General features: G+C 37.9%; 1 protein-coding gene across 3 annotated transcripts in view; it reads left to right on the top strand.

Moving 5' to 3' along the window:
* The window catches only part of WDR44 (WD repeat domain 44), an 80,858-nt gene that overhangs the window by 17,304 nt on the left and 40,602 nt on the right, over window positions 1–22,952 (top strand). For all 3 annotated transcript variants that reach the window (XM_058714239.1, XM_058714240.1, XM_058714238.1), the window contains exons 2-3: window positions 12,762–12,795; window positions 18,956–19,030. In XM_058714239.1, the coding sequence (XP_058570222.1) occupies window positions 12,762–12,795; window positions 18,956–19,030 (109 nt within the window). The remainder of the gene's footprint in view (window positions 1–12,761; window positions 12,796–18,955; window positions 19,031–22,952) is intronic.

A 22,952-nucleotide genomic window follows, 5' to 3' on the forward strand; every position in this document is an offset into this window, starting at 1 on the left:
GTGTATTTGTTGTTTATCTGAAATTGGAATTTAACTGGGCAGCCTGTACTTCTGGTTGCTAAATCTGGCATCCCTTGGTGGGGGAGAAGCAGAAGACTGGTGGGTATGGGCACACTTAGGAGACTTAAATACAACTGGAGTGTGCAGTGATAAAAGGTAGCCTTTACTCTGACAGGAATACTAAGATTTTTGAGTGCAATGTTTATTTTAGGGTCCAACACTTTTTTCTTTGGAAGTGCATCAGTGAAAACAAAGCTCAGAAATAACAAAACTTAACAATACATTGTTCAGGGATACCTTATCTTTTTAAAATGATAAAGTAAGGGAACAATAAATCAAATCTGGGCTACCGGTTCCCTTTAAGAGAAAGGCAGCAGATGGAATAGGGCAACACAGTAGCTGTCCTAGTCTTCGTGCTATTCTCATTGTCAGGTAAGATGGTGAATCACAGTTCATTTTGTTTGTTATGCTTCATAGTTACATGTATGTGCTGCATATCAAATATAAAATATCAGTTTAAGAGTTAAAATATAGGTTGCAATGAAAACATCAGACTACCTGCAAAGTTTCACTGCCTGTACTTACCAAAATAAATCCCAGATCCCCCAAATAAAGAGGTATTCATTTCTTCCTTGTCTTCATCAGGTTAGCATCCTTAGTTCTGTATATCATTCTACTTGGTTTCTAGAACATTCACCAAATTGGTTTTTCTCTTGCAGATATGTTCTCTTTCATCAGTGTTCCTCTTCAAATGTGTTCTTATCGGTGAGAAGTAGAGCAGAATCGAACCACTCCCCTTGCCCTGGCCATAATAGTTCCTCAGATTACACCAGCTATTTCAGCAGCCATATCACAGCCTTTGCTGTGTCTGAGCAATCAGCAGAAATACCTAAATGTTTTTACATGGTTTGCTGTTAAGTTGTATATCCCCAATCATTCATTTTATATTTATCCCCACTCCATTGCATTCTGTTAAGACTGGCTTATTGTTGTAAACTCTTAAAATATTTGTGGGTGCTGTCAGCTAGTATATTCTCTATGCTTCCCAACTTTGTGTCATCTGCCAATTAGGTAGATATGCCAGCAGTGTCCACATTCAAGACATTAATAAGAATAAGTAGGATAGGGGCACCTGACTGGCTCAGTCATAGAGGGTGTGACTCTTGATCTTGGAGTTATAAGTTCGAGCCTCACATTGGGTGTAGAGATTACTTAAAAATAAAAAATAAAAAAAAATCTTAAAAAAATAAGTAGGATAGAGTACAGTAGAAATTATTTGATAGTTCCTTATGGTTTTTTATTGATGCATTAATCAGCATACTTTGAGTAATGTTCAATCAGTTATGAACCCATCTAAGTGTATTCTAGCTTAACATCTCCTTGTTAATATCCTTGTCTAAAAGGATATTTTTGTGAGGGACCTGGCTGGCTCAGTCAGTGGAGCATGTGACTCTTGATCTCAAAGTTGTGAGCTCGAGGCTCACTTGGGTGTAGAGATGACTTAAAAATAAAATCTTTGGGGTGCCTGGGTGGCTCAATTGGTTAAATATTTGACTTCGGCTCAGGTCATGATCTCGCGGTTTGTGGGTTCGAGCCCCGTGTTGGGCGCCATACCGACAGCTCAGAGCCTGGAGCCTACTTCAGATTCTGTGTCTCCCTCTCTCTCTGCCCCTCCCCTGCTCACGCTCTGCCTCTCTCTCACAAATAAAAATAAATACATAAATAAATACATAAATAAATACATAAATAAATATGAAATCTTTTTTAAAGAGGATATCGGTGAGAATATTATAAAATTGAGTGCTTAAATCCAAATTTTTTTCACGTGTGTATAGTATTCTCTTTATATTCTAAGCCAGTTACCCTATCAAAAAAGGCAATTAGGTTAATCTTGTATGACAGGCTTTCTGTGAATGCTTACTGACTCTTTTTTTAAAACTAGGTTTTTGTTTTTGTTTCTTTTTTAGGTTTGTTTATTATTTATTTTGAGGGAGAGAGCACATATGCAAGCAGGAGAGAAGGAGACAGAGCTTGATCTCAGAAACTGTGAGATCATGACCTGAGCTGAAATCCAGAGTGTGGACACTTAACCCACTTAGCCACCTAAGGTGTCCTGAATGCTTACTGACTCTTAATGATTATCTTACCCATGCCTAGGGCCCTTAAACCATTTAACAGTGTGCTTAAGAATTTTGCTTGGAAATGGGGTGCCTGGGTGGCTTAGTCTGTTAAGTGTGCAACTTCGGCTCAGGTCATGATCTCGCAGTTTGTGAGTTCAAGCCACACATCAGGCTCTGTGCTGACTGCTCACAACCTGGAGCCTGCTTCCAATTCTGTGTCTCCATCTCCCTCTCTCTCTCAGCCCCTACCCTGCTCACGTTCTGTCTGTCTCTCTCTCTCAAAAATAAACAAACATTAAAAAAAAAAAATTTTTTTTTGCTTGGGATTGACATCAAGCAAATCTGCTTATAGTTTTTAGCATTTACCTGCTTTCCATTATTGACTATTGAGTGTTTTTCTCATTTTCCTCTTCTATCCTACCTGATTCTTTAAAAGCTTTAGATAGGGAGGAAGCTGTGTACATTCTTAGGGTATGCTGGGATATAATTTGTCTGGGACGGGAGAACTGAACTCATTTAGATTATCTAGGTACTTTTATCTCCTTGAATGCTTTGGGATTCAGTTTCCTCATTACAATTTGTTTTTCCTTTTCTGGTTTGACTATCGGTAATCTTCACTAGAAAAAAAAGAATTGGAGCAGCCTTTTATATTATACTCTTTGTCTACATGTAAACAGACCCGCACCTTTTGTTGTTCTTGTTCTGAATATAAATTAAAATAAAGGAAAGCTGTGTCTGGAATTTTTTTTAATCCGAGCACATTCTAAGCACCAGTCTTTCTGATATTGTTCTTATAGGTGTTTGCAGTTTTCTTTGGGTATGTGCACATTCCATCCCTCCAGCCTCTTGTGAAGGTTTTCCTTTAAAATATTTTTTATGATGTGACATGGTGGAGATGCAACCAACAAAATTCAGACCGTGAGAATTTCTACAGGATGGACGACCTTATTTCTTTGTTTGCTGTTGTTTGTTTGGGTGTTTTTTTAAAGACTCTATTTTTAAAGCAGTTACAGGTTCGCAGCCAAATTGAAAGGAAGGTACAGAGATTCCCCATTTACCTCCTCCCATGCACACATGCAGAGCCTCCCACATTACCAGCATCCTCTGCCAGAGTGGTACACTTGTTACCCATTCAAGAGTCTACATTGACGCATCATAATCACCCATACATAGTCCGTAGTTTGCCATAGGGTTCACACTTGGTGTTGTACATTCTACTGGTTTGGACAAATGTATGACGGGTATCCCCCATTACAGTATCATACTGAATAGTTTCACTGCCCTAAAAATCCTCTTCAGGATGAATAAACTAGTTCTTCAACACATGAATAGCAAGAAATAAAAGAGATTGAAGGGGAACCTACTGATTGAGAGAGACGTGGCAACTGATTGTAACATGTGAACCTTATTTGGATATTAATTGAAATGAACCAACTGTAAAAAATACTTGAGACAATCTGGGCAGTATGAATTGTGTATCAAAGTATGAATCATGACTGTGTATAATAAGGTATTGTTAAATTGGTAATAGTGTTGTGGTTATGTCTTAAAAAATATCTTTTTTAGAGGGGCGCCTGGGTGGCTCAGTCAGTTAAGCGTCCGACTTCGGCTCAGGTCATGATCTCCTGGTTCATGGGTTCGAGCCCCGCGTCGGGCTCTGGGCTGACAGCTCAGAGCCTGGAGCCTGTTTCAAATTCTGTGTCTCCCTCTCTCTCTCTGACCCTCCCCCGTTCATGCTCTGTCTCTCTCTGTCTCAAAAATAAATAAACGTTAAAAAAATTTAAAAAATATCTTTTTTAGATATGTATGACATTTTTATGGGTAAAAATAAAACAATTTCTGGGATTTGCTTCAAAATAATATGGCAGGGGTGTGGAGGGAAGAGTATTGATATTGATCATTATTGAACATGGCTGATATGTTGTACATGTGGGTTCATAATATTATTCTCCCAATTTTGTGTATGTTTGAAATGGCCACAATTAAAAGTTGGAAAAACTCCCCCAGAATATATTTTTATGGCCACAGTCCTTGTTACTAGCAGATTCAGGACTAAAACACAGATCTCCTGATTCCAGCTCTCAGTTTTTGTTGTTGGTTTGTTTTTTTGTTTTGTTTTGTTTTTTTGTTTTGTTTTGTTTTTTTGTTTGGTTTTTTTTTTACTATGTAGCTAAGCTTAATAGTCCTTCTACTTCCAAATTGATGTCATGTTGCCCTTTCAGTCTCTGGGATCCCCAAATCTTCCCTGGGAAATTTGTGGTGGTATTTTAGGTAATCAAGGCTTTAATAAATGGCCAGTTTTACTTGATTGGCTACCTACCCATGTGAAACCATGAAGGGTTTTTAGAATTATTAGGGTGAGTTCTCAGGCTGCATGAGTTGTTAAAATCCGAAGAGACTTGAGTCCAAGTCCTAAGTAGGCCTTTGATCTTAGCTTAAGCTCTAGGAGGGTGGGGATCCTGTCGGCCTTGTTCACTGTTTTATTACACGTAGTGCCTAGCACAATGCTGGTACATGGTAAGCAGTAGGTAAAGGTTAAATGAATGGATTCATTTAACCATTCATTTAACCTTATTTAGCTTCTTTTCCTCACATGTGAAATGAGATTGTTGGTCTAAATGGTTGGTTGGTTGGTTTTTTGTTTTTAAGATTTTATTTTTAAGTAATCTCTACACCCAATGTGGGACTTGAACTTACACAACCCTGAGATCAAGAGTCGCATGCTCTACCCACTGAGCCAGCCAGGTGCCCCGGTCTAAATGGTTCTTAAGCTTCCTTCAAACACTTAAAAAAATTATTTTTCCTTTCTGACTGATTTTTTAAAGTCCTTTTAGAATTTTGAGAGGGATTACTGTAAATTTTTTTGGTGCTAGGTAACATCAATAGATAGGATACTCACTTCTAACACCTGTGACAGAAAACCCCACAGTTATGGTGCATCCAGATCTCTTGAAAATAGCCTAGTGCTATGCATTTTCTGTGAGATTGAGTTTGTTTTTTTTAAAGTAAATGAGTACTGTTCTCGACATTACCAGAGAGTCAGGTTTAGCAAGTTCCAAAGTCAAGCTAAGAGGGTTAATAAAACGTGTTGGCTTGCATATTTGTTAGTGTTCACTGAAATTGTATTGAATGCAGTATTATTTTGTCAGAGTTTTGTGCTTCCTGTGGAAACTTGGTGGGCAACCTTTTAGGTAAGTTGCAGTTTTTGTCATCAGATCCAAATCCAGGACCTACCTTTGGATTAGTGAATTTATTATTCTAATGAAATTTTGCTTGAGGTATGTGAAGGCTATCGCTGGATCAGGTCAGAGTGTATAAAAGAAAAACAATTCCTATACTGTCTTGCAAAATCCACAAAGCAATGTTTTGAAGCCACGTAAATTTTAAAAATAATGAATGTTGTGCAGACATTAAAATGAATTGGTTCTAAACACAAATACCCTAGCTGCAAAAGGAAAACTGTAATTAAAATGCTAAATGGATAGGGACTCTGAGAAAGCATCTGTCACACATTATTTTATATTCAAACATGAGCTTTGTTAGTATAAACTCAACATAACGGGTACATGAAAATAACTCTTTTAGAAACTAAGGTATAATGAATTAAGATATTCTATCTGTATTGTAAGTTACTGAAGTACAAATTTGAAAATTACTTTTATATTCAAAACCTGAGTGGAAACCACACTAAAAATAATTTTAATATTTGATCTGTAAGCCGTATAGGGTGTTTTTTTTTTTTTTTTTAGCAGAATACCGATACTTTTTTAAAGCAGATTGTATTTTGAAGCTGTTTTAGAAATTGCTTGTTTTTCATGTTTAAATTTAATAGTACAATTGGTAGACATGTTTTCAGTTTCAGAAACTGCTGCAAAAATCAAAGATTTTCTGTGTTTGTAACTAGTATTCATATGTTGGAAGTTTTTCTTACACTATTAGGTAATCAAGGAAGTTTAGCCCTTTACATTTTTGCTCAACTTCATAAGAAGCACGTTTATTATTTGAATTAAGCTTTGTCAGATATTTAAATGTGTTGAAAATATTTCATTTAAAAATACCCTACAATAAAAACTTTTCAAATGAAAAAATGAACTTTTGAAGCTCTCATTTTGGTTTCTTAAGTTTTATTTAAGTGGGGTATACCACCAATACTTAAATATGTCTACCTGTTACTTCAGAGTTTCTTTTCTTTTCTTCCTCTTTTTTTTTTTTTTTTAAAGTAGGCTCTATACCTTAACATGGAGCTCTAATTTGCTATAATTAGTATCTACAGAAATCTTGAAGGACTATTTTTCTACTTAACTAGATGTATCAAAGTATTACTGGGCATTTCAGGATGTATGTGTGTTGGATTATGTCAGTGTTTCCTACAATTTTTCTCAATTTTAAGGGATATCAGAGGATATAAAATTTAGATCATTAATCATGGTATAAATTAACACCTTCACTCTCAAACTAATGAAGGGTCTTAAAATTTTCCAAAATTATGGGAAGTCTAAAAACTCATGCTTAAAGGTCATGTAGCTAGTTGGTTGGGAAAACCTAGAATAGAACTTAATTTTCTTGACCTCTAGATGCCCATTTCTCCTGTCTCCAAACTTGAACATGAATAGTTGTTTTCTTTAGGCACATAATCACCTTGAAATAGCATAATGTTCTTATCTCTACTTTGAAGTCAGAGACTGAGAAACAGAGAAGACTTGAGTGGTTGTCCAGGGATACCAAAGATTAGTGACACCTTGCTTACCTGACAGCCACTTCTTTGGTAATAGATTCTCCAGTACAGCTGAAAATAAGAAATAATCACTTAAACAGCCCCTGACCAATCAAACAATGCGCCATGAAGTCCACAGTAAAGTCGCGTAAAAATTTTTTCACGGGAGACTTTTACTGAGAATCTCTGGATTCTTCCTTTACTGTACAATTCCATTTTTAAAAACCTGGTTTCCCAGCTCAACGCAGATTAGAAGCAAAAATTAGAAAGGGAGGGAAGCTTTTAAAGACAGGCACATGGCCAACTGGAAGAAGTGACCAATTAAAGTGACCACTTAAATTGAGGAAAGTGATGCAAAACTGTAAAACACAGACATTCCAGGCATAATAGCCTGGGGTCCTGTAGTGTGAAGGCAAATAAATTCCCTACAAATAAATGTCTCTGGAGGGCATTACTATATTAAAACATAGTGTGGTATTTGAGCATAATTACTCCAGGTCAGTAAGAAAGGGAAAATTGTATATCCTTTGTTTAAGAAGGTATTTGCAAGGGAAAGATTACTGGAAGGGCAAGGCCTAGCCTATAATGTACTTATTTACAAGCTGCTTTTGAAATGGAAATTCAAAAATAATTAAAATACTTTCAGAAGTTTGGCACTAAAAGAGAAGCTTCATCACTCTTGAACTTTTATATATGGAGCATTTCATTATTTTATTCCCTAGCAGTGCCAAATCAATTAGGTGTTAATTGTAGTTGTTAAAGGCAGATCAGGATTCAGAGCCTTTGACTTAGTCTAGTCCAACCCAAGAAGCAGCACTAATTGCCTTTACTTCGGTGTTCATAGTGCCAATTATAGTATTTTCATAATCATCATCTTTTAAGACCTTGCCCGGAAACGAGGCAATATTGCAAAGTATTTGAGAGAGTGGGCTCTTAGAGTCAGACTGCCTGGGGTCAGATTCTGGCCCTACAATTTACTAGCAGTGCAGTTTAGGTGACCTAATCTGACCCAAGCCTCAAACGTTTTGTTGTGTATAATAGGGAACGTAATAACACTACCTCATAGGAAAGTTGTGAGGACAAAAGAAGTTAAAACTAAGTCAAGTCTTAGCAAGGTTTTGGGCACATGCTTAATAAAAGATGGCCATTGTTTCGTTATTATTATAATGCCCCATTAGGAATACTTCCTGTGGGAATACTAAATTATGATTTACCGTTTCTTAGGGTGAAACGCATTGTTCCTTTCTCATCTTGGTACATGATACAAATCATACACGTTGTTTTAGCCAACTTTACAAATTATAAATATGCTTTCACTTTTTACTAGATGCCAGTGTTCTATAAATGGATCAAAAAAATGTATCACAAAAGAATCCTGGTCATATAGGCTACCCCTATTAAAGACAATTTTAGGCTTGATTAGCCTAGAAGAAGCTGTTTTACTGCCTATCAAGATCATAACAACTTTGTAACATTTAAAATATGTCTCAAACATGACTGTCTTTTGTTATTAGTTTTTTGTTTAATGCCATCACAAAATGTAAGCCGGATCCCATTTTAATCACCAGCTCAATATAATCTGGTTTTTCTCGTATTCCCTGTTGGTAGGTGGACTGGAATTTGACAGCCTGTAGGGTATCTTTTCTGTGTTTAAGAAATTGGTCTCAGTCTCCCCACTACCAACAGACTGCCAAAGTACCGTAGAGAAACTTGCTGAAGGTCCTCATTTGTGAATTTCGATGAAGCAATTCGAAGCTGCTGAAGAAACTACCACTTACTGTGTGTGCCCCATGTGCTCTCATTTAATGCTTACAGAAAGGTCTATGAAGTAGAGTGCTTTTACCCTGTTTTACAGAGGAGATTGAGGCTTGGAAAAATTAAGTGATTTCATCAAGATCACACATAGAGTAAATGGTAGGAAGAATATTTAATTTAAGCGGGGGCCATATGCTTGAAAGCTCTTGCTCTTTTCACTATGTTCCCTTAGCTCTCAAAAATAATAAATTTTATAGTTGGTACACGCATAGGTAAAGCCCTGTTAGCACCAATCTGGAATATTTCCATGTGTGTCAACAATTAGTCCATAATTTAGACCCTGTGAATCAATAGCCAAAAAGTGCCCTTTATTAAATGTTACATACAAGAGATAAATGTAGTTCCCCATTCTGTGTGTGTTTTTCTTTTTTTGACAGCTAAAAAAAAACTGGTTAGGGGCGCCTGAGTGGCTCAGTTGATTAAGCGTCTTTTTTCTTTTTTTTAAAGTTTTAAATGTTTCTTTATTTTGACAGAGAGCTAGCAGGGGAGGGACAGAGAGAGAGGGAGACACAAAATCCGGAACAGGCTCCAGGCTCTAAGCTGTCAGCACAGAGCCTGACGCTGGGCTCAAACTCACGAACTGTGAGATTATGACCTGGGCCGAAGTCGGACACTGAACCGACTGAGCCACCCAGGCGCCCCAAGCATCTGACTCTTGATTTCTGCTCAAGTCATGATCTCATGGTTCGTGAGTTCAAGCCCTACATCAGGCTCTGTGCTGACAGCGTGGAACCTGCTTGGGATTCTCTCTCCCTCTCTGCCCCTTCCCTGCTTGTGCTCTCTCTCTCTCTCTCTCAAAATAAATAAATAAACTTAAAAAAAAAATTAAAAACCTGGTCAGATTTCTTGAAGTGATGAGGGTCATGGGAAGGCAGATTTTCTTTTTCTTCTACTGTCTACTTCATATGGGGCTTAAGGCATTTAAAAAAAACCCTTTTTTTTTAATGTTTATTTTTGAGAGAGAGTGCAAGCAGGGGAAGGGCAGAGAGAGAGAGGGAGACACGGACTCTTAAGCAGGCTCCAAGCTGTCAGAACAGAGCCCAATGCAGGGCTTGAACCCAGAAGCCTCAAGATCATGACCTGAGCCAAAGTCAGATGCTTAACCAACTGAGCCACCCAGGTGCCCTGGGGCTTAAGGTTTTTTTAATCTTATTTCCATTTGCTGTTACACCTCTGAGGCAGATGATTTGTGTTTTCTAATTGGCAGTCAGAACATGTGCCATGTAGAAATTCGATAACCTTCGAGGTTTTTTGTTTTTATTTTTGTTCTTTTGATTTCCACTTACATTTAGACATCCTTTGTGTAGAATCTTTTCTCTTTTTTTTAGTTTTTTTAATGCTAACTTAGTTTTGAGAGATAGTGCGTGTGCACGCGCCAAAGAGAGAGAAGGAGAGGGAGGGAGAGAGAGGGGCAGTGAGCCCGGGAGAAGAGAATCCAAAGCAGACTCTGCGCTATCAGCACAGAGCCCAATGCGGGGCTTGAACTTATAAACAGCGATATCACAACCTGAGCCTAAACCAAGAGCTGAAAACAACCCACTGAGCCACCCAAGCACCCCTCTTTTTTTTCTTTTTTTTTTAAGTTTATTTATTTTGAGAGAGAGCAGGGGAGGGGGAGAGAAAGACTCTCAAGCCAGCTCCACACCTTCGGCGCAGAGCCCAGTGCTGGAGCTCAGACTCAAAAAATGAGATCATGACCTGAGCCAAAATCAAGAGTCAAACACTTTTTTTTTTTCTTTTCTTTTTTTAAATCAGAGTAGCTTTGGTCCTAATCACCCCTGGATAAAGAGGATTTTGTTACATGGCGGTACTGTATAGGTATGTCAGGGAAGCCAAATAATGGGGAATATATTTTTCATTTCTGCAAATTGTCCTTTGTCAACATGAAATTATATTGTTTGGGCACTACGGTTAAATGGTCAGCACTATTTTCTATAGCTACCTTTTTTTTGTTTTGTTTTGTTTTGTTTTGTTTTGTTTTGTTTTGTTTTAGAGAGAACATGAGCCAGGGAGAGGGGCAGAGGGTGAAAGAGTCTTAAGCAGGCTCTATGCTCTCGATGTGGGGTTCGATCCCATGACCCTGGGATTATAACTTGAGCCGAAATCAAGAGTCAGATGCTCTAAATAAAAAACGTTGAAAAAAAAAAAAAATTTAAAAAAAAAAAAAAAAAAGAAGGGGCGCCTGGGTGGCGCAGTCGGTTAAGCGTCCGACTTCAGCCAGGTCACGATCTCGCGGTCCGTGAGTTCGAGCCCCGCGTCAGGCTCTGGGCCGATGGCTCGGAGCCTGGAGCCTGTTTCCGATTCTGTGTCTCCCTCTCTCTCTGCCCCTCCCCCGTTCATGCTCTGTCTCTCTCTGTCCCAAAAATAAATAAAAAACGTTGAAAAAAAAAAATTTTAAAAAAAAAGAGTCAGATGCTCAACCGACTGTGCAGCCCAGGTGCCCCTACTACCTTTTTGTTTTTTAAACGAGCTTTAAAAACCTCCTAAACTAGAATTATGTTTTATTCATCTTCATATCTGTAGTCCCTGGTACATAGTAGATATTCCATAAGTGTTTGTTGAATAAAGGGGTTGATGTTCTGTTAAGTGACCAAAATAATTTTTTTATCACACTAAGTTTTGATTAGAAGTTCAAGATTGCTACAGCAAATATGGATTACTCAGTTTGCCATTTGAAGAGCACGGTCGTTGAACTTGATGCTTCTCTTGGTTTATCCCCTAAATATATGACTTTGGGGAAACTCATTTAACCTCTGGGCACCTCTGTTTATCTGTAAAAAGAGGCGATCTGATTTGATAATGTTGAAGATGCCTTTCAAAATAAAGTATCATCTGTAATCATTACATTTTACAAAAAAGTTTTAGAAATGACGTATTAATATTCATTTAAAAGTGTTTCTTACTGGGGCACCTGGGTGGCTCAGTTGGTTAAGAGTCTGACTTTGGCCTAGGTCATGATCTTGCCCTTCCCAAGTTCACCCCGCATCCGGCTCTGTGCTGACAGCTCAGAGCCTGGAGCCTGCTTCAGATTCTGTGTCTCCTTCTCTCTCTGCCCCTCCCCCACTCACACTCTGTCTCTCTCTCGAAAATAAACACTAAAAAAATTTTTTGAAAAAAAGGAATAGTTTTGCTCTAGTAGATAAATGAGCTACAAACAAAAATGGGTACCTCTCTTCAAAAGCAGAGTAACTGTCTAATGCGTATCAAACTTTCCATCTACACTACAAATCAAAGAACTGCAATTAAGATAATAATGAGATACTTTCCTTGTCAAATTTGTAAAGGTTTTCAAAATAACACTCATTTTTGGCGGGGGTATTAAGAAACAGGCACTCAGAGCAGTGAGAGTATAAACTGGTACAACTGTTCTGAAGGGCACTTTGAAAGTTTCTCAAAATGCTGAAAAATATGTATACTTTTGGCCTGCAATTCCACTTTTAGAAAATTTATTTTAAGGAAATTTATCATGGGGGCACCTGGGTGGCTCAGTCGGTTAAGCATCCAGCTCTTGATTTCGACTCCAGTCATGATCTCACAGTTCTGTGGGATCATCAGGCTCAGTGCTGACGGCATAGAGCCTGCTTGGGATTCTCTCTCTCTCAAAATAAATACACTTAAAAAAAACTATCATGGAAGAGCACACAATTTTATTTATGAAGGATGCTTATTTTAAAGTTTATTTATTTATTTTGAAAGAGAAGGAGGGAGGGAGAGAATCCCAAAAGTGGGCTCTGTGCAGAGCTGGATGTAGGGCTCGAACTCACGAACCACAAGATCATTACCTGAGCCAAAACCAAGAGACGCTTAACCGACTGAGCCACCCAGGTGCCCCAATTTTATTTACAAGAATGTTTATTATAGTATTATACATCATATGTATATGGGAAGACAAAAGGTACATACTCAAATCCCTAGATCATAGGATTATAGGTCACTTTAATTTTCTTCTCTCTTTTTTATGTTTTCTACATTTTCTATGTGCACAGAAGACTTTTTTCAATCACAAAGTATATAAGTGTTTTAAAATGTGGGCTTGTCTTTAATAAGTGTGTAGATGTATTTCCCTTCTTGCCTCCACTATTCAATACCTCCTTCCTTTTATTTCTGTACAGGTCTCCAGGAAAGGTTGGGATTTCAACATTAAAGGTAAGCTGTGTTTTCTGAGAATTCTATTTCTACAAATTGTGTATACTTTTCACTCATTTTTCTATTTTATGTAAATTTTCTTGCTTTTCTGTTGCTTATTATTTTTGTTAAATAGTATTGTCACTGTATCTTACTAGGTGTGGTTGGGTGCTCTAGAAATGACAAATATTGTGCTATGAGGAAAAGGATTGTACGTTTTTTAGATTTCCACTAATTTCCATTTGTTTTATAATGTTCAGAATAAACGAATACTATAAAATACGTGTGTGTTAATTGAAAAAGTAATACTTGCATGACAAAAATGTGGAATAACCAAAACACTTTGATACTTCTTATGGGCACATGCATTGGTATCATCATTATATATAAAAAGCAATCCCAGCCTTATATTCAAGCAAAGAAGTTTGGTGTTGAGACATTATGAGATACTGTGCCAATGAGAGCCATTTTAAGGCCAAGAACATCACCCAACAGAACTATTTACGTCAAATAGAGTACATACTGTTTGTGTATGTTTGTGTATGTCTGTATAGAATGTATATATAATCTCAAATGTGCCGAATTTTTTTTTTTTTACTACCAGTATTCTTACCTTCTATTTATACACATTGGTTACCGATCTTTTTGATAAATTGTGGCATGTTCATGTGGCATCCTCTACAGCAGTAGATATGAATGAATTCATTACGTACAATGCCATGGATGAATTCAGCACCATAGCGTTGAGTGGGGGAAAAGAACAAGTCACAGTAAGATACATACAGTAATACTCCATTTATATTAAGTTCAAAACCATGTAAAATTAAAGAATATATTCCTTAAAGATACAAACATAGTAAAACTATAAAGAACAGCAAGGGAATAATAAAAACAAAGTTTGAAGGTATCAGTCATCTCTCAGGGAGAGAGAATGTAATGAAGATGGAGAAGGGTATTTAAGAGATTGGAAGCTAATGGTAATGTTCTTTTTCTTAAACTGAATGCTTAAGGAGAGTTAGTTCTTCTATTTTATACAAATTTACTTGTATTTGATAAAAACAATTTTTAAAAATAATGCGTGGACATGGTGAAAATTTGTCTAGTACAAAAAGTAGATGGTTGAAAATGTAGCTTCCCTCCCATTCCTCATCCACCTCCCAATCCCCATATCCAGAGACAATTGCTGTTTATGCTTGTAGGTTTTAAGAGCCACTTAGCTCTAAGATGTTTTTAGGTTGTAACAAACAGGTTTGGGAAATTTACTTTATCTCAGTAATTATAGATTGTGCTTAACTTGAATAAAGTTAGAAAATATACATATTTAGGAGATAAACATGCAGTTGGATAGTGTTCGTTTTTACTTTTCATTTTGAAATAATTATAGATACAAGAAGCTGCAAACATAGTACAGAGAACTCCTGTGTATCTTTCACCCATTTCACCCAGTGGTTATATCTTAATTATAGTACAATATCTCAATTATAGTACAATATCAAAACCAGAAATTTGACATTGGTACAATATGAGTGTATAGTTCTGCTTCAGTTTATTACATATGTGTATTTGTGTAACTACCACCACAGAATGGAGGTCTTTTTCATCACCGCAAAGCTCTCCCTTGAGCTATGTACCCTTTTATAAAAGTCACACCCGCCATCTACCTCAAATCATCCCTAACCTCAGGCAGCCCGTAAGCTCTTTTCCATTTCTGTAATGTTGTCATTTGAGAATGTCCTATAACTTCAGTCATATAGTGTGTGACTTTTTGAGATTGGCTCAAAGGATTGAGATCCAAGTCGTTGCGTGTTATCAACGGTTTATTCCTTTGTATTGTTAAATGGTAGTCTGTGGTGTGAATGTTCTCCGACTATTGAATGCATATCATGTATAGCAGCATACCTATTGATATTTTAAGCAATCCAAAGAAAATTTTGATGATTTGTAGAATCAAAATAGATGATTTTTGATGATTTGTAGAATAGAATAGACTTGAAGTGCCACAACGAGTTTGGAAGGGGAAGGGAAGATAGAACAATCCCGAGAGCACAGGTACCTGGTGTATCAGGGAAAAGTTTCAGGGAAGAGGTAGAACTTGTGCCTGGCTTTGAAAATTGGGAGAAATCTGCATAGGCAGAGAAAAACTGGGAAAGCATTGTATGTTAGGCAGTAGCATGAGCTCATTACGATGCAAAGGTATAGAATTTGCTGGGAGCATTGAAAGACTGGCGTGACCCATGTAAACGTTTCCGTGGTAAAATGATGGAGAAGTAAAGTGGGGCCAGATTTCGATCAACCTTGAATGTCAGGTTAAGAACTCTGGGCTTTAAAATTTTGAAGCAAGACATTTTAAAAGTCAGGTTTTATACGTCTTACAGTTGTGCTCTTCAGAGTTTTGTTTTGTTTTTTGTTTTGTTTTTTTTATGGAGGAATTAATGCAAAGATAAGTGGTGGAAGGGTGGGAGACAGTTTGGAGGGAAGAGACTAAGTGCAGAGAGCTGTTAAGAGGCAGTTAGAATGTCAAGACTTGAGACTTGGACAAAGGGATCACATTGATAGGAATCAGTGGATGGACATGACCACTATTTAAGAGTTGTTTCTTGTTTTTTTGTTTGTTTTTGTTTTTGTTTTTTAACTTTTCTCAGCAAAAAAGAGTAGAGATCACATCTCTAAAACGTTTTTTTAAAATTTCATTTTTGGGGCACCTGGCTGGCTCAGTCGGAAGAGCATGGGACTCTTGATCTCAGGGTCTTGAGTTTGAGTTGAGCCCCACGTTGAGGGTAGAAATTACTAAAAAAAAAAAAAAAAAAAAGGGCAATAAATAAATTTTTAAAAATAAATAAAATTTCACTTTAGTCACTGTTAATACCTTCCCATTCCTCGCTACTAAAAACTAGAAGTGACCTGAATTTTTTAATAACTAGCATTTTTATTTTATTTTATTTTTTAAAGAATTTTTGTAAGTTTGTTTAAACATTCTCTACACCCAACACGGGGCTTGAACTCACAGCCCTGAGATCAAGAGTTGCATGCTCCACCAACTAAGCCAGCCAGATGCCTCAATAACTAACATTTTTAGCTTACTCTTCTTTAGTAAATAATAATGAAGATTTCCTTGAGCGTAGATTACTTTTGTACAAATGATTTGTGAAAATGATTAGTCTTTTGTTGGATGTGCTTATTAAAATTAAAAGCTCTAGTCATAGAACTGAATACTGTGAGGAGGGTCCACGCAGCTCTCTAATATCCAACAGACGTGGAGGGAAACCGTGGTGTGAATGACTAGAAATTGAATGATCTACCATACCTTTTAAGGACGTGTGTTTCTGAGGTGATCGGCAGGGGTTCAAGAAACGGCCTAATGGTGGGAAGCTGGGATTTAGTAGGCCCTGTGCTTTAGTAATGGGGCAGGCCCATCTCCAGAAGGAGGTGATAAGTGAGGAGTGTGTGAAGTCTAAGCTGGTGTTGGTTGTCTGCAGACACATTTTTGGCTTCCATGGTTTCATCTCCCAAGCCTGATCAAGATGCTAGGGGAAGGACCTGGACCTTACACACCACTGAGAGTCATAGATGACTATATAAACCCCAAATTAAGTTTTACTGAGAAATCTTCTGATTAACTTCTCTGGAGATTAGATCCTCTGGTAGGCGCCATATCACTCCATTAAACTTGTGACTTAATCACAGTTTACCTTATAGAGGTTGATACCTTTCAAAGGTTCAAAGTCCAGGAGAGTTTTGTTAAAGCCAAGTAAGATAGAAGTGCAGTCGCTGCTTAGCTTGGCAGTTTTTTTTTTTTTTTATGTTTATTTTTGGGAGTGGGGTGGAGCAGAGAGAGAGAGGGGGACAGAGGATCCAAAGCAGGCTCTGTATTGACAGGAGAGAGCCCAATGCAGGACTAGAACTCATGACCTGAGATCATGACCTGAGCCAAAGTCGGACACGTAACCAACTGAGCCACCCAGGTGCCCCACTGCTTGGCAGTTTTGATCAGTGTGAGAATGTTAATCTGTGACCCTTGTAAATACTTAATTAAAACAAATTAAATCGAGGTACAGGAATTATGAGTGTGTATTTTTGCTTTGGTTAACTTAGGAAACATACCCATGGGATTATGTTGTGCAGTGCTTCTGATTTTCCTATTAATGAACAATTATTGGAGGATAATTGGATAAATATACTTAATTCATACGACAGCTGAAGGTGTTTCTCTAATATTCATTAACTGTTCTTAATGACCATCAGCTTTCAAGTATTCTCTCTCCCTGGTCTTGTCAAGATTATCTTACTAATTGGTTTTGATTAGAGTTGTTCTTTTTTTGTTTAAAACCAGGATTTGATTAAAGGATATGTAAACTTAAGATATGTGTATTTACTGAGGAAAAGCCAGAGGCATGTGTTATTCAGCATTCATTTAGCAAATGGTTACTTTTGCCCAGCACTCTTTTAGGTACTGGCTGTGCAGTGGTAGACAGAAAAAGTCTCTGTTCTCATACAGCTTACGTTTTAGTGGGGCAGGGAAGAGACAAAAAAATAAATAAACAAGTAAGCAAGGTTGTTTCAGATGGTGATAACTGCAATGAAGAAACAGAAAATATGATAATGTGATAGAAAGTTAAGCAGGTAAGGCTATTTTAAGGTGGTTAGGGAAAGCGTTTTTTGTTTGTTTGTTTATTTGTTTGTTTGTTTGTTTTAATGTAGGCTTCAGACCCAGCGCAGAGAGTCCTCTGTAAGGCTTGAACTCATGACCCTGAGATCAAGACCTGAGATGAGATCAAGAGTCAGACAGATGCTTAACCAACTGAGCCACCCAGGCACCCTTTTCTAAAAGCACTTGAGCTATCGCTCTAAGGATGGTAAAGAACCATCCAGTTGGCCAAAATGTAATTGTGAGGTTGTGGTGGACAAGGGAGGTGAGAAATACAGATGGCAAAGATGTAGGCCCTCATAGGTTGTGGTAGTTTGGGTTTTACCTGACACTTAAAATTCCATGAAACAGCTTTTAAGCTTGAAGATATCAGAAGTTCTACATAAATTTCTCTAGCACATTAAATCTTCAGCATTATATTGATCTGGAGTAATTTTATCACGGCACCGATCATGATCATATCCTAATACTTGTATAAGTGCTACCTTGATACTTACACACATCCTTATGTGCCTTAGGTTGCTTATCTGTCAAAAATAGTTATAGTGACCTTTTTTAACTCTATGTTGTGTATAAAAACGATGAAAAGTTTTTTTTCTTAGTGTTGTTAGTAGCACTCAAATTGCTATACTTTAGTAAATGTAGTGACAATTTAGGATGGAGATAAATACTGTGCTACATTTGCAAATGTGCGATTGTCTTGTTTTACCAGAATTTTTTTCCAGCAGAAAAACTGTATCCATTTCTACCGTCTCTGACCTCCCAAATATATATATATATGTACGTATGTGTATATGAATGTATACGTAGATATATATGTATTTTTGGTGGGTTTAATGTTTTTCATCTCTTACTGTTTGGGGGGACTTGATTTAACTTCTTGTCTTGATTGCTTTCATCTAAAACATGTAGAGCTTTTAAGAAAACTATTCTCTGAATGTGGTTTTCTGCATTATGTATTTTTATATTTATGCATATTTATGGAGCAATACTCTGGGAAAAAGAACAATTCTGACTCAACCCTTTGTTTAAATCCTGAATCTTTTTAAGCTACAGAGGTACTTGGTAGTTCTTATCTTCCGGTATGGTTTTTAATGTTAAAAAGAGGGGCACTTTTAAAGGAAAATATCTGATTGCTGTACAAAAATAGAAAATTGCTGATTGGTAACCTTACACAAATCAGATTGTCCCAGTTGACATAAAATCTCGGCCGTCTTCAGTATACAAACATCTAAGCTCTATGGGCCTTTGCTTTATCAATGCTGTATTTTCTAATTTGTACCCATCTTAAAAAGAATTTTAATGTTTTTAAATTTATTTTTGAGGGAGAGAGAGAGGGAGGGAGACAGACGATCCGAAGTGGGCTCCACGCTAAAGAACAGAGAGCCCGATGTGGGGCTTGAACCCACACACTGTGAGATTATGACCTGAGCTGAAGTTGGCCGCTTAACCAACTGAGCCACTCAGGCGCCCCTTAAACAGAATTTTAAAGAAAGGAAGTCATCATTTGGTCTCTGCTTTTTCTTTTTAATATAGGAAACTGAGAACACTGCATACAAAATTGGAAATGAGTCTCCTGTACAAGAATTGAAACAAGATGTGTCTAAAAAGGTTAGTAAGATATAATATCAGTATTAGTTTAACAGATATTCTATTTATATGATATATTTAAAGTGGAAAAGTTTTCTGTATTCTTTTAGTATAGTGCTGTGTACTTGCTGGATGTTCAGTAAATGTTCTTTGAATCTTGAGTTTCTGATTGAAGACACATCAGGCTTTTTAGAGGTCATTTGATAATCGAACTAATCAATAATTTTTCCTTGAAACAGTATTTAGAAAAATGTAATGTGTTTTTATTTTTTATGCTTGTATTTGTATTAGAATAAGCTGTTCTTAGAGGCCATTATCAGAACAACTATTCTTTTTTTTTTTTTTAAGTTTATTTATTTTGAGAGAGAGAGAGAGATCGGGGGAGGGGCAGAGGGTGAGGTAGAGAGAGAACCCGCGCTGTCAGCACAGAGCCCAACGCAGGGCTCCATCTCACAAAGCATGAGATCGTGACCTGAGCCGAGATCAAGAGTTGGACGCTTAACTGACTGAGCCCCCCAGGCGCCCCAGAACAGCTCTTCTTGAGGTTACTACCAAGAGTTAAAGGTATTGAAACGCTCAGTGCAACAAATCCTGATGTCTTTATGAGTTAGAGGTTATAAGAAATCATTACTCTGATAGTGCCTTCAATACCTTTTATAGAATTGATGCTTTAAAGCTTCAGAGTTTGGGGGCGCCTGGGTGGCTCAGTCGCTTGAGCATCTTGCTTCAGCTCAGGTCATTATCTCACAGTCTGTGAGTTCAAGCCCCACATCAGGCTTTGTGCTGACAGCTCAGGCTGGAGCCTGCTTCCAATTCTGTGTCTCCCTCTCTCTCTACCCTTCCCTGCTTGTACTCTGTCTCTCTCCCATAAATAAATAAACAGTAAAAAAAAAAAAAAGAAAAGAAAAGAAAAGAAAAGCTTCAGAGTTTGGTTTACTAGAAGGGACAGAACACAAGATAAAAGTTTTGACCACGGGCAGTTCACAGTATCAGGATAAAACCCAAGGAGAAAGGATGCTGTGTGTTTGTTCAGTTATGTTACTTTGAGTATTTTCTGTGCCCCTGGCCCCGTTCTAGCCAGTGGGTTTCTGGAGACCAGCAAAATGACACATTCTCTATCCCAGAGTTTCTCAACAGTGACACTTTGGGCTGAATAATTTTTTTTTTTTTTTTTTAGTAGGCTTCACACCCAGCGTGGAGCCCAACACAGGGCTTGAACTCACAACCTTGAGATCAAGACCTGAGCTGAGATCAAGATGCTTAACTGCCTAAGCCACCCAGGTGCCCCTAGGCTGAATAATTCTTTGTTGCAGAGGGAAGGGGAGACTATTCTATGCGTTGTAGGATATTTAGCAGCATTCCTGGCTTCTACCCACTAGATATCAATAGATTCCTCCCTACCCCCACTCCATCACAACAATTAAAAATGTCTTACAGACATCACCAAATGTCTGGGGAGGAGTGTGGGGGCAAAATCACCCCCCAATGAAGTTCCATTGTTCTACCCTTACGGAATTTATACATTTAATGGACTCCATATTTCAATAGTGATCATACTTCCCCCCTTAAAAGGAATTTTTTTGGGAGAAACGTATTGTGTATCAGCATAAGTAAGATATGAGCAATACCCTTTTTTTTCTGTTTAAATCAGAAATTGTCCACAGTTCTACATTGTAACAAACAGCCATCTTAATTTTTCAGCATTCCTTTCTGGTTCTCACCCATTTGCATGCCTTTTTTTTTTTTTTACCTAATTGTAGTGTAGATAGAATTTTATATTTTACCTTTTCCTCTTGCCATTACTACTTTTCATCATATTTCATCACACAGTCTCAATACTCAGTTTTTATTTCATGTGTCAGTTTCTATCAAGCAAATATATTACAATGTATCTAGCCCATTTTTATTGTTGAAAACTTGGAACATTTCTGTGTTTTCCACTAGAGTTTTTCCTTTCCTTTTTAAGAATTTTTTCTTAGGATGCAAATGGGTAACTAATAGTGGCCAAAAAATGATTTTTAAGTAGTTTAGAAACTGAAAAACATAGTAAACACTGGAGCAGTTGAGTGAGGCTCAAGACTCGGTCTCACTTTTTAAGCTCTAGTTTTTTCGATCAATTTAGGTATCACAAATGAATGATAAAGGCTGTGGGATATACACTGCACCAGGCACGACACAATCCCTGTCCCCCGTAGTTTACATTTTAGTAGAGGAAATTAGATAAACACAAAACTGAATGTAAAAAGTGTTCAAGTAGACTTACAAACTATTATAAGAACAGAAAGGGAGACCTTACTTCCTGCTCGAGGATAGGAATGAGGAAGACTTCATGGAGGAAGTAACATCTGAGCTGGTTCTCGATGAATGGATAAGATTTGGGCAGGCAAAGATGGGAGTTGAAAGGCATAACCAAAGGCATGGAGAAACGTGCAGCATGTTTGCAGATGAGAATAGAGACCAAGGTTCCGGCCAAATTATGGGAATGCCTCTTAGGTCATACTAACACATCTGGTTTCTATTGTACAGTCACTGGAAAAGCAGTGAGTTTTTTGAAGCAGGGAGGTGATAGGAAGCCAACAGTTGCCTTAGCACGATCATCTCCATTGTTGGTCTTAATCCCCACTGTTCTCTGGGTCTTTCCCCTATTTGCTACCTCCTGAAGCAGAGCTTGGGACTGGTAGTAGGTGCTATGGGGGCATATCAGGAGGAAGACAACACGGGCTTTATTTTTCAAGAGCTATTTATCTGCCATGGAGAAAGTCTTTATATAGAGCTAACCCATGTACCACCTTGTGTTTATATTATAGTTCACACTGTAGTGAACGGTAAGAAGGGTAGAGTTCAGTCAAGGGAGAAATTGTTCTCATATAAGGGATCAGAGAAGACCTGTGATTTTTAACCTTGTTTTAACCCCTCTTCTGGTGTCAGTCTTTCCATTATGCATAGTGATTATTTCAGACCTTTACAGTCATCTCACATTCACTGTGCCCACTTATATCCTTCTCACTTTCAGCAGATAAGCTGCTTCATGTACACATTAGAGACTGAGAAGCCTGGGGGCGCCTGGGTGGCTCAGTAGGTTAAGTGTCTGACTTCGGCTCAGGTCATGATCTCACGGCTCATGAGTTCGAGCCCCGCGTCGGGCTCTGTGCTGACAGCTCGGAGCCTGCTTCACATTCTGTGTGTGTGTCTCTCTCTCTCTGCCCCTCCCGTGCTTGCTCTTTTTTTCTCTCTCTCTCTCTCTCTCAAAAATAAACATTAAAAAAAAAAAACCCACTAGATTTTTGAGAAAAACCTGGATTTCAGTTTTGACTTTGTAGTTTACTAGCTGTGGGACGTTGGACAAAATTCTTAATGGCTTTACCTCAGATTCTTATTTCTTGTTTCCGTAGAAGGGAGATAATCCAGCTACGTCAAGGCCTATGTGATGATTAAATGGAAAATACGTGTACTGGTCTAATACACAAGAGACCCTCTTTCCCTTCTTCTCCAGAACTTTGTTATCTTACTTTCCATTGGCTCCTTCCACTCAGCTTATAAAAGTGCTGGGTCACTTTCTTGCAGCTTCTTCCGCTTACAGCCAAGCTTTGGGAAAACCTACATCGTGCTGGCTATCTCTGTGTTGTCACCTCTTCTTCTTTCTTCAACCCGCTGGCTTCTGTTATCACTAGGGTACTCAGCGCTCAGTAACCCCCTAATTGACAAAGTAGGTGGACTCTAGTTAATATCCCTCTGGTAAAAGTGTGGTAAGATGAGGATAAAAATGTGAAGGTTGAGACCAACTAATGTGTGGACCGTGCTGGGAAATCAGGGAGGAATATTGTTGAGCAGCAGTCATATCCAGCTGAAGTCAGCGTGAATTTGTGGTACGCCACATCAGGATGGTTCTGTGACACGTTCTGTTAACTTTCCGGAGCCAAGGAATTGAGAAAGCGGACGTCAT

The sequence above is a fragment of the Neofelis nebulosa genome, chromosome X, assembly GCF_028018385.1.
Source record: "Neofelis nebulosa isolate mNeoNeb1 chromosome X, mNeoNeb1.pri, whole genome shotgun sequence".
Lineage (NCBI taxonomy): Eukaryota > Metazoa > Chordata > Mammalia > Carnivora > Felidae > Neofelis > Neofelis nebulosa.